Below are 12,519 nucleotides of genomic sequence, written 5' to 3' on the forward strand. Positions count from 1 at the left end.
CCACCTGCAACTGATTCCTCGCCAGCTGCTGCCAATCATCCACCATTGTAACAGAGCTATTTAATGGTGTGGCTGAGTGACAGACAGCGCTGGAGTATTCCACCAAGCCTGGCTACGAGTGAGACGGAGATAGGAGAGGAGAGACGTCACTGTTCACGAAAGTCGTGTGGACACACGAGGGGAGCACGGAAGGGATTTTGCACTGTGGATTACTTTGGATTGGCTTCACTGTAAATAAAGACACTGTTCAACCTTAACGAGCGGACCGCGTCTGGGTTCTCTTACTCACCACCCCCTAACAGAAACGGTGGAGGAGTACAAATACCTGGGTGTTTACCTCAGTAACAAACTGGATTGGTCCATGAATGCAAATACACTTTATAAAAAGGGTCTAAGTTGTCTTCATCTGCTACGGTGGCTGAGATCCTTTGGGTGAACAGGACTCTTCTAAAGACGTTTAATGACACTGGCGGCATCTGCTGCCTTTTATGGTGCTGGAGTGGTAGAATGGCAGAGAGGGACAGGGGGAAATTAATAAAATGGTCAAGAGGGCCAGCTCTGTCCTGGAATTTCCTCTGAAGTTCATTGAGCAGGTTGGGTAGGAGAGGATGTTGTCCAAGTGGCTCAGGGGGTTGGGAAGCGCATCTGTATGTATGAATGTGAGAGTGAATGAATAGTGGCATTGTAAAGCGCTTTGGGTGCATTGAAAAGCGCTATATAAATCCAATCCATTATTATTATAAGCTAACATTCATCATGGACAATGCCTCTCCATCCCCTGCATGAGACTGTAATGAGCACTGAGCAGCTTGTTCAGTGGTCGTCGTTTACACCCACAGACGACCGCTGAACGGTCGTCTTTTACACTACCACAGGTCATTCTTACCAGCAGCTGTCAGACTCTATAACACAGTTTAACATGGTTATCTTACTAATCACCTGTTTAATTGACATATCTTGTGTTTTTTAATTGCTTCTTATTTGCAGCTTGTGTGTACACTGTATATTTCATTAGGATCATTCACAACCCACCCCCACACACTTATGTACATATCTCTGTACACTTTTTTATCTGTTCGAATTTAGGTTTATTTATGTAGGACTACTTTGTGTCTTTTTTTATATTCCTCTTGCTATAAGAGCCATGTAACACCCAAATTTCTCATTCATGGGATTAAAAAGGTTTATTCTGTTCTATGGTATTCTATTCTATCTATTCTATGTAGAAGCTCCCCTAATGGAGTCACAACACATGTCCAATACTTTGTCTGTATGGAACAAATAATTCAAGGAACAGAGATTTAAATCACCAAAATCAAACTGGCTGCATCGGGGCATATAGTCTGAAAAATCTGCACAGTTTCCTGTTTGAAGCTGCTTCCTGTTGGCTTAAGCAGTTTGGAGTTTCCATTTTCTAAACTTCTACATTCTGAACCTTCTTCAGCTCTGAACAGATGATGAAACACTGAATGATTTCAAGAACACACTTTGTCTAATAAACTTACATCTTTCATTCTTTATACAGATTGTTGAGCTGTGGTTTGTCAAAGATCAGCTGTGATTATCTGGCAGCAGCACTGAAGTCCAACCCCTCCCATCTGAGAATGATAGACCTGGCTGAAAATAATATGCAGTATCCAGATGTTAAGCAGCTGTGTGATCTTGAGGAGAGTCCAGACTACAGACTGGAGACTCTGAGGTCAGTACAGTGTTGGAGTGAGTGGGTGGTGCTGTCAGCAGTGTTGTACTAAACACAATCAATACGAAACAAAGATCAAGTGTTTCCTGTAAAGCTGCAGCTTCTCAGTGAAGCTGTTAGAAGAGAATGGTAACAGGCTTCAGAATTGGACACAAACACTTCCTGTTTCTACCTTTTTGCGAGCTGTATGGTTACCATAGTAACGGCTCACATGCTCTCATCAAACACGGTCAGCAGCCAATCAGCTCTCTCAACAAAGTAGCGTGCAGACCAATGACTGCAATTATTTCCAAGTTTCAAGCAGTCTCCATCAAAAGGACAAAGGTCACTCATTTGAGGATGACAATGTTCACATTTTGGACAGAGAAGACAGATGGTTTTAAAGAGGAGTGAAAGAAACCATCTATGTCCGCTGTGAACGATCTTTGAACGGATGAGGTGGCTTACGACACCAACTGTAATCTGGTTTTGAGATCCCTTCCCAGACTCCTTAACACCCACTCACATCCTGGGCCTTTTGACTTCAATATATCACTTGATGGGGTGGGGCTAGGTTGCACAATTAGTTCACCCAAAACCCACACCTGTTTTCACACCTTGTCTCGTGTGATTAGGAAGAGGATCAATATGGAGTCCGTGTCCCCTTTGGGGATACTCCCACAGGGCTTAAATCTGGGACTGTCCACCATTTGACCCTTGAACTGAAAAAGCTTCTCGGATGAGAGGTGAAACATCTTCAAGCAACTTAAAGAAGTCCAGACGCTTTTCTTTGCAAGCTCTTTAGACTATGATGACCTGGATGACTGAGAACCTTCACAGACAGCACAGTCTGTAGGTGAGGAAGAATTTAGTGAGACCAGATGTTTGGATGGAATTCCTCCAGTTAACAGCTGGAACCATTCCATCTGGATTGTTGGGCTTGTTGTTGGGGTTCCTAAAGAGCTCAAAGTGGACAGACCAAGGTTATTCTAATTAATGAAAGTCCAAAATAAACTAGGAGTGAAAAACATTTTTATCAACTTCAATAAAAATCCAAAGTACAGATTAGAAAAAGTGAAACAACGAGTACTAGTACAGTCTCAGCACTGAAGGCCCTGCTCCTCTTTATACTGGATGTGCTGCATCACTGACTGACAGCTGATGAAGAGTCTCTGGAAACACTCGTTTATCTCCTCTGCTCTTCCTTCTTCTCTCTGCAGGTGGAGGTGATGAGGGTAAACAGGACAATGTGCGTGCTGAGAGAGGAGGAGCTGTGTCCTGATGATCCAGAGAGGTTGAAGCAGCAGCAGCTTGTGTGTAGAGACGCTCTGACTGGGCCATGTTACTTTGAGATGGAGTGGAGAGGAGAGCTTCATCCAGCAGTGACTGACAGATGCATGAAAAGATGACTGTCAGTGCTGCAGAGTGAACTGCTCTGAGAACAGCTCCACTGTCAGACACAATGTAGAGTCCAGCATCACCCCTGTGTGTCCCTCTGGATCTGACAGAGGATCATCAGTGTATCTGGACTGCTCTGCTGCTGCTCTGTCATTCTATAGTCTCTTCACAGTCTCTGTCTGACACTGGCTTCAAACCCTCCTGGATCAAATTCACCTGGAAAGGCTTTCCATTATGAATAATAAACATAATGTTTTTATAAGATAAATATCATGTTTTCATGTATGTGTGCAGTTTGAGCCTCAGTGGATGAATTCGTGCTTAATCATCATAATTTATTTATACAGCACTTTAAAAACAAAACTGGCAGACCAAAGTGCTGTACAATACAAATATGGATATAGTAATAAGATAGCAGAAACCAGACAAAGCAATCAAATTAATAAAAAAAACGTTAGTTATCCACAGAGTTAAAAGCCAGGGAATAAAAATAGGTCTTTAATAAAGACTAAAAAACTGGCACTGATGTAGCCTGTCTAACATGGAGAGGAAGGTTATTCCAAAGCATCGGCGCTGCAACAGAGAGTCTCCTGTAAGTTTCAGCCGTGACTTTGGAACCGAAAGCAGCAACAGCTCGGCTGACCGAAGGGAACGAGTGGGGACATGGGGCTTTAAACAAGTCAGACAAATAAACAGGTGCCAGACCATTTAGAGATTTAAAAACCAATAAAAGGACTTTAAAGCGGATTCTAAATTCAATTGGAAGCCAGTGTAGAGAGGCCAAAATCGGAGTGATGTGATCAAATTTCCTTCTCCCAGTTAAAAATCGTGCCATAGCATTTTGCACTAGTTGCAAGCGTGACAAAGTGCCCTGCCCAACCCCTATTAAAGAGAATTGCAATAATCGAAATGTGATTTGGGCCAAATAAAATGGCTTCTGTCTTCCGATCATTAAAATTTAAAAAGTGTTTTGCCATCCATGCTTTAACATCAGTAAGGCAGTCAAGTAGAGGTTGACCTGGGAGACTATCAGAATGACGTTTGGATACCTCCCCATGTCAATCACTGCTTGACTGTCTTAGCGATATTAAATTATGGATGGCAAATTTTTTTTTTGAATTTTAATGATCGCAAAACGAAAGCAATTTTATATGGCCCGCATCGCTCTACTGATTCTCCAGATGTTGATTTTGGTGATTTGACCTCTCATCTGAAAAGTTCAATCACTAATCTTGGTGTTAAACTTGATTCCGCGCTTACTTTTGAAGGTCATGTAAATGGAGTGATAAAATTAGCTTTTTATCACCTCAGACGCCTGTCGAAGGTTAAGCCTTTCCTTTCCAAACCCAATTTGGAAACTCTTATTCATGCTTTTATCACCTCACGTCTGGACTATTGTAATTCCCTTTTAATAGGGGTTAGGTCAGGCACCTTGTCACGCGTGTAGTAAGTGCAAAATGCGGCGGCACGATTTTTAACCGGTAGTAGGAAATTCGATCACATCACTCCGGTTCTGGCTTCCTTGCACTGGCTTACCATTGAAATTTAAAGTCCTTTTATTGGTTTTTAAATCTTTAAATGGTCTGGCTCCTGTCTACTTATCTGATTTGCTGAAGCCACATGTTCCTCCTCGCTCGCTCCGTTCAGCTGAACAGCTGTTGCTGTCGGTCCCTAAGTCGCAGCTGAAATGCAGAGACAGAGCGTTTTCAATTGCAGCTCCGATGCTCTGGAATAACCTTCCCCTCCAAATTAGACAAGCGTCATCAATGCAGGTTATTAAGTCCAGATTGAAAACCTATTTTTATTCCCTGGCTTTTAACTCTGTAGGAAACTGACACCTTTATTATTTATTTTTTTTTATGATTTTAGGGTATTTTTAATTTGTTAGTTGTTTTGATCTGTGTTGTTCAGCACTTGTAGGCCAAAAATGAATACATATCATTTCATTCAATTCATGCAAAGGTTATTTGCATGACGCACAAACAGACCCAATTGAAAATTACAAATGTATTGTGCATGAAACGAATTCAAACGTGTTGCAGATGTGTGTGTCACAAGCAGTAGCGGTTTTTGATACGGGCGACACAGGCGGTGAAACGCTGAAAATCGGAGACATAAAACCTACAAGGGGAAGAATCATCGGCGGGGTGTTAACTGTTTGCTGTTTTCGTGATCGCGTCACGCATGAGAATATCACCAGGTAAACTCGCGACATTTTAAAACATTTTGTTGTTCAACAGCAGCATGACTGACGGAGTTTGTTTGAGAAAACATCACAAGTGTCACAGATAACACATTTTTTTTGCTGGTTTGTCAGTAGCAGCTCCTGAAAAGCAAGTCTGCCACACATCTGTTCGACCAAATCCAGTTAATCTGTGACGCCAGTTAACCTGGAACACCGGCAGCAGCCAATTAGCGTCAGCTGCTAGCCCCACAAACAGTCAATTAAAAGTTCAAACTCACGAATTCCGTTCTGTTCAGTGCACGACAACACTACGGCTCAGGCTCAAAGTAATCGGTGTCTAAGTCGCATAAGGTTATAATTGGTATTAAAAATTCATTAAAACGAGGAAAGCAAGTGTTTGCCAATACAAACCTGTAACAACTCTGTCACCTGGCTGGCCTCCACACATCTGACGTAGTGATGTGTCAGTCGCGAATGAAATGGCTCTCAGAGCTGACTCTTTGGAGTGAACGACGCGATCCGGTGCGGTGTTTTTCTTTTCTTTCTCTCACCCTCTCTCTCGCACTTTTTTTCCGCCTCACTCCGCACGCGAGCCTTGTGCTTTGCACTGGGCAGAGGGGGGAGGGGCATATCCCAGCTGTCATAGGGCGAAAAGCGGGGTACACCCTGGACAGGTCGCCAGTCTGTCGCAGGGCTAACACAAAGGGACAGACAACCATTTGCACTGACATTCACTCGCACATTCACACCTAGTGGCAATTTTGGATTATCCAATTAACCTATCCCCACAAGCTGCATGTCTTTGGACGGTGGGAGGGAGCTGGAGTACCCGGAGAGAACCCACGCAGGCACGGGGAGAACATGCAAACTCCACACAGAAAGACCCCGGCCTGATGGTGGAATTGAACTCAGGACCTTCTTGCTGTGCAGCAACAGTGCTAACCACCGTGCCACCGTGCTGAAAATGTAAATAGTTAAAAGTTGAAATGTGAATAGTTGGTTTTTATTTATTTATTATTTATTACATTTTATGTGGAGTGAATAAATAAAAGTATATTTACGGTGGCCCTTAGAGGCAAAACACGTATAAACTCTGAATCACGTACAAACTCCAAAACACATACAAACTCAAAAGCACGTAAAAACACAGAATGACTTACAAACTCCAAAAACGTACAAACTCCAAAACACAACAGAAGTGCTCCAGAATGCTAGGCACAGTGTTGAGCTTTTGTTACACAAGCCAGCAAGTACCAACGACCGGATTTGGTGTGTGGTAGTAACAGATAATGCACATTCTTTTTTTAATTATTTAAATATATAAATACACAAACAATACACATATGCTTTCAATTGTGTAATTTGTATGATTTAGGTAGCTCTGTTTTGGGAAGGTCAGTTAAAGCTAGAAATGTGTTTTGAAGTTCATACATGCTTCGGAGTTTGTACGTGCTTTTTGATGCTTGTATGTGCTTTGGAGTTTGTACGTGCTTTGTCTCTAGGGCCGCTGTATATATTTATATGTAAACATATAAATAAAACCACATTTTTTTACGTTAGTAATTCCTTTTGTGCATAAGTTTATATTGTTGTTGATAATAAATCAATTAAAGCAACAAAACAACCTGAAGAGCCAGTTGGGAGCCGAAAGAGCTGGTTCTCTAAAAAGAGCTGGAATTCCCATCACTACAGTAGATGTCTTCTGAAAGCATTGTAACTAAGTTTAAGAATATAATCCACCCACTGTTATCATCTTCAATGCCCTGTACCAACACAGAGCAGAGCAGCTATCTGAACGCTACCCCAACAGAGGTCGATTATCTTGTTAATAATTTCACCTCCTCACTACGTACGACTCTGGATACTGTAGTTTCTGTGAAAACTAAGGTCTCTAATCAGAAGTACCTGACTCCATGGTATAATTCTCAAAAACGTAGCCTAAAGCAGATGACTCGTAAGCTGGAGAGGAAATGGCGTGTCACAAATTTAGAGGATCATCATTTAGCCTGGAGAAATAGTTTGTTGCTTTATAAGAAAGCCCTCCGCAAAGCCAGAACATCTTACTATTCATCACTGATTGAAGTAAATAAGAACAACCCCAGGTTTCTCTTCAGCACTGTAGCCAGGCTGACACACGGTCAGAGCTCTTTTGAGCCAACCATCCCTTTAACGTTAACTAGTAATGACTTCATGAACTTCTTCACAAATAAAATTTTTATCATTAGAGAAAAAATTACCAATAATCATCCCACAGATGTAATATTATCTACAGCTACTCTTAGTACCATTGACGTTAAGTTAGACTCTTTTTCTCCAATTGATCTTTCTGAGTTAACTTCAATAATTACTTCCTCCAAACCATCAACGTGTCTTTTAGACCCCATTCCTACAAAACTGCTCAAAGAAGTCCTGACATTAATTAATGCTTCAATCTTAAATATGATCAACCTATCTCTAATAATCAGCTATGTACCACAGGCCTTCAAGCTGGCTGTAGTTAAACCTTTACTCAAAAAGCATCTCTAGACCCAGCAGTCTTAGCTAATTATAGGCCAATCTCCAACCTTCCTTTCATATCAAACATCCTTGAAAGAGTAGTTGTCAAACAGCTAACAGATCATCTGCAGAGGAATGGTTTATTTGAAGAGTTTCAGTCAGGTTTCAGAGCACAGCACAGAAACAGCTTTAGTGAAGGTTACAAATGATCTTCTTATGGCCTCTGACAGTGGACTCATCTCTGTGCTTGTCCTGCTAGACCTTAGCGCAGCATTCGATACTGTTGACCATAATATCCTATTAGAGCGATTAGAACATGCTGTAGGTATTACAGGTGCTGCGCTGCAGTGGTTTGTATCATATCTATCTAATAGACTCCAATGTGTACATGTAAATGGAGAGTCCTCTTCACACACTGAGGTTAATTATGGAGTTCCACAGGGTTCAGTGCTAGGACCAATTCTGTTTACATTATACATGCTTCCCTTAGGCAGTATCATCAGAAGACATAGCATACATTTTCACTGCTATGCAGTTAAACTGCAGCAATGTCTTAAAAACATGAAGACCTGGATGGCCGCTAACCTTTTGCTTCTTAATTCAGATAAAGCTGAGGTTATTGTATTCGGCCCTGAAAACCGTATGGATATGTCCTTCAGTGCTAATATTAAACAAATATGTAAGACTGTTTTCTTCCATTTGCGCAACATCTCTAAAATTAGAGACATCATGTCTCAGAGTGATACTGAAAAACTAGTTCATGCATTTATCACTTCTAGGCTGGACTACTGTAAGTCATTGTTATTTATATATTATTATTTATATAACTAAAACCTCCCTGAAAAGCCTTCAGCTAATCCAAAATGCTGCAGCAAGAGTCCTGACAGGGACTAGAAAGAGAGAGCATATTTCTCCTGTTTTGGCTTCCCTTCATTGGCTTCCTGTTAAATCCAGAATTGAATTCAAAATCCTGCTCCTCACATACAATGTCTTGAATAATCAGGCCCCATCTTATCTTAATGACCTTGTAGTACCATATCACCCTATTAGAGCACTTCGCTCTCGCTCTGCAGGCCTACTTGTTGTTCCTAGAGTATTTAAAAGTAGAATGGGAGGCAGAGCCTTCAGTTTTCAGGCCCCTCTTCTGTGGAACCAGCTTCCAGTTTGGATTCGGGAGACAGACACTATCTTCAAGATTAGGCTTCAAACTTTCCTTTTTGCTAAAACATATAGTTAGGGCTGGACCAGGTGACCCTGAATCCTCCCTTAGTTATTCTGCAATAGACATAGCCTGCCGGGGAATTCCCATGATGCATTGAGTTTTTCTTTTTCAGTCACCTTTCTCACTCCGTATGTGTTAATAGACCTCTCTGCATTGAATCATATCTGTTATTAACCTCTGTCTCTCTTCCACAGCATGTCTTTATCCTGTCTTCCTTCTCTCACCCCAACCGGTCGCAGCAGAAGGCCCCGCCCCTCCCTGAGCCTGGTTCTGCCGGAGGTTTCTTCCTGTTAAAAGGGAGTTTCCCTTTCCACTGTCGCCAAAGTGCTTGCTCAAAGGGGGTCATGTTTTTTTTTTCTCTTTTTCTCTGTATGTATTATTGTAGGGTCTACCTTACAATATAAACCACATTGAGGGGACTGTTGTGATTTGGCGCTGTATAACTAAAATTGAATTCAACTGAATTGAACTGAATGTTTGTGTTTCAAACAGGAAAACCAGCAGAAATAAATGACAACATGCCAGAGTTCAGAGAGTTTCTGAGGTGCTCCAGAATCACCTCACCACTCTCTGCGTGTTTCCTTCCTGCTTAGAGTTCACTTTCACTTCCTGAACTTCATGGAGTGGAACTTATTGCTGGTGTGTGTGTTTGAAGATACTGTAAGTTTGCTTTGTTTCCTTCTTTAACAGTTTGTATTTAGGAACTTTATTGTTTGTTCAGCTCATGTTTGATTTATTCACACAATAATATGTGTCTTTTTATTTCCGGTCTCCTACACCAAATTCAACAACCCAGGCAAGCAGAACCCAGCAGCCACTCGCACAAAGACGCCCCCACACCCACCAGAGTTTCCCCTATGCTCACGCTGCAGCAGCTTTGCGCTCACGCAGTTTATCTGCATGAGCAAACTTAATTTTGCTCATTCAGATCACTTTGGCTTTTGATGAAAGAAGCTTGTCAGTAACAGCAGTCACTGTGTATCAGTGAATGTATCATGTGTGCTTCATGGCTTCTTCTAGTGGACTGATAGCAGAAGTAGAGCAGCTGATTGCAGCTTCCTCTGCCTCACACTGCTGTCTGACTGCATTCAGCTGACACTGAGATGAAGCAGGAAAGAAGCAGCTGATATTTGGACAGCACACATGATGGAAATGATCATTTTAGTTGATGTGCACGCGAATTATTCGTGTTTCCTCTTCAGGTGAAGGTAGAAAGTGTGTGTGAGCTGATGTGGATGTGAATTCAGCAGCATGGATCTGTGTGAGGACAGAGAGGAGGGAGTCCCTCCCTCTAAAACCACTCAGAGGTGAGATGACCATCTCTAACTGTCCATGACTCTTCTCCATGTCACAGCTCAGCACTCACATCACTGCTCCATCATTATTCACAGGAACCAACCTGGGCTTGAACTTGGACCTGAACCCGAGCTTGAGCCTGAAACCAGCTGCGTGTGCTTACAGTGCAACTGCATGAAGTTTTTTATTTGTAGATTCACAAAAAGAAGACAGTTATCTAAGAAAAGGTAAGTTTGTGTCACTATTAAATTATCACTACACTTATTGGCAGTTTATATGCAGTGATATGGCTGTTCGATATGACCAAAATCTCATATCCCGATAACGATATATTCTGTGAATCTCGGGCAACTCGACTTGGGTGAAGTGTTTTCAGCTGGGTGTCATATATCTGGAGTTGAGTTTTTTGAAACTATTTATTTTTATACATGAGTTTTAACGGCTGCTATTTTCTTGCTGTGGGGAAAAGCCTGTTTTAATGTTTGAGTCTAAGGTTTACTTTGAGCACTTGACGGCTCTTTTTTGCTTCTCATCTCTAAATTCTCTCCATACTCTTTCATGTGATTGTTGTGTAGGCGGTAGAAGAAAAAAAACAACAATATTTCGCAACACCATGAAACAAACGATAGACATGAAACGATAGATGTTTTAATTCATCATCCGATATATTTCGTCATCGCGCATAGCTCCATGCAGTAAAGAGTTTTATGTTTTTTTTTCTTCTTTTTAGCGTCCATCAGGGACTTAGCACTGAACCCAGCTTTGTGTCCTTAAAGAGTGACTGGTGTGAAAGGTGCTCTAGTGGTTTTGAAAGACAAGAACTGTCTTCTGCAGAGAGGTAAGATGTTAGTAACATGTACTTTTTAACTGATTAACTGTTTATTGCTACCCTAAATATCCTATTTAAATTACAAACACATCAGTCTTATTTAGACATTTTCTTAAAATCCAGACTTTGTTTTTGAAAGAACTGAAATTCCTCTTCTGCTACTTAATAAAAAAAAAAAATCCCTCCAAGGTGTTCTAAATGTGCTTCAAAAAATAAAACCTTGAATTGGACTTTATTTTAAATACTGTACTGCCAACACCAGTTTGGGGTGTATATGGCTCATGCACTAAATGTTTGTCACAGTGTCTTCCATCATATTCATTAATTTAGGACAGTAACTTCATTTCTTGTGTAAAAAAGGATCAACTCGTGTTTTTTTTTGTAGAAATATGATAAAAGAGAAGCAGAGGGAACCATCAGCCAAAACAGCATCAGCAGGTAGGATATTGCAAAACTATATGTCTTCAGAGCGGGAGTCAAAAGGAAATTTAATTTTGTATCCAGTAAGGGTCCTAGATAACCCCCCTAGATAATTAAGCCTACCACAGACATGATCAAGAGAGAGAAATATGAAGTCATACCGTGTGCTCCGGCATGGAAGGACAGGCGCCTGCATGGTATGATTTGTACCACCGGCAGATAGAGAAACTGGCCGTCCTACCAATGGCTGGACAAAGCTGGACTGAAAGAAAGCACAGAGGCACTAATCATGAACAAGAACAAGCTCTGAGTACAAGATCCATAGAGGCTGGGGTCTATCACCCGGCAAGACCCCAGGTGTAGGTTGTGTCAAGATGACCCTGAGAGAATCCAGAACATAACAGCAGGGCACAAGATGGTACCAGGCAGGGCATACATGGAACACCATAAACAAGTGGCCAGCAGAGTATACAGAAACATCCGTGCCACATATGGCCTGGAAGTCCAAAGATCAAAATGGGAGATGCTCCCTAGGGTGGTGGAGAATGTCTGAGCTAAGATCCTGTGGGACTTCCCGATATACACGAACAAAATGATGATGGCTAATGTGGTCACAAATTTTAATTCCAACATGATAACCTTATTCCACCTACGATGTGGAGCTCCAAGTTTTTTGTTTGTTTGTTTGTTTTTTATAGATCCAATTTCAATCAGTTAAATCAGTAAAAAAGGACTTCTGGAAAAGAGCAGAATTCTTGGAACACTGTTTAATACACCAAATCGTATGGACAGCAATAAAATAAATACAGAAAACAGCAAGACAACAGATAGCAAAGCAAGCAAAGCAAACCCCGGGGTGTAGAGTCTTAGGCAAAGACAGCAGAGCCACACAGAGACAGACAGAAAAAAGCAGAGAACCGGAGTGTCCTCTGGCGCAGTATTATAGGGACCAGTAACCCGACCCGCTGGTGCTGAGCATCTTTCCACTTGTCTTC

General features: G+C 41.6%; 2 protein-coding genes across 9 annotated transcripts in view; both read left to right on the plus strand.

The window, feature by feature from the left end:
- The window catches only part of LOC146578127 (ribonuclease inhibitor-like), a 44,254-nt gene extending 40,910 nt beyond the window's left edge, over positions 1-3,344 (plus strand). For all 5 annotated transcript variants that reach the window (XM_085268531.1, XM_085268529.1, XM_085268530.1 and 2 more), the window contains 2 exons: positions 1,526-1,699; positions 2,899-3,344. In XM_085268531.1, coding sequence (XP_085124657.1) covers positions 1,526-1,699; positions 2,899-2,908 — 184 coding nt within the window. In that variant the 3' untranslated portion in view covers positions 2,909-3,344. The remainder of the gene's footprint in view (positions 1-1,525; positions 1,700-2,898) is intronic.
- Positions 3,345-8,488: 5,144 nt separating this feature from the next.
- LOC146578128 (protein NLRC3-like) overlaps positions 8,489-12,519 on the plus strand; it is a 30,408-nt gene continuing 26,377 nt past the window's right edge. For 3 of the 4 annotated variants that reach the window (XR_014889972.1, XM_085257436.1, XM_085257457.1), the window contains exons 1-4: positions 8,489-10,286; positions 10,371-10,502; positions 11,006-11,113; positions 11,490-11,542. Coding sequence is in view for 3 of the 4 variants with exons in the window: in XM_085257436.1 (XP_085113562.1) it covers positions 10,231-10,286; positions 10,371-10,502; positions 11,006-11,113; positions 11,490-11,542 (349 nt within the window). In the remaining variant the exon portion in view is untranslated. The remainder of the gene's footprint in view (positions 10,287-10,370; positions 10,503-11,005; positions 11,114-11,489; positions 11,543-12,519) is intronic. The other variant, XM_085257445.1, reaches the window with a different exon arrangement.

This window comes from Mchenga conophoros, linkage group LG3, assembly GCF_057382185.1.
Source record: "Mchenga conophoros isolate Kocher_MC1m ecotype Shallow Benthic linkage group LG3, M_conophoros_male_GT1.1, whole genome shotgun sequence".
NCBI classification, from domain to species: Eukaryota; Metazoa; Chordata; class Actinopteri; order Cichliformes; family Cichlidae; genus Mchenga; species Mchenga conophoros.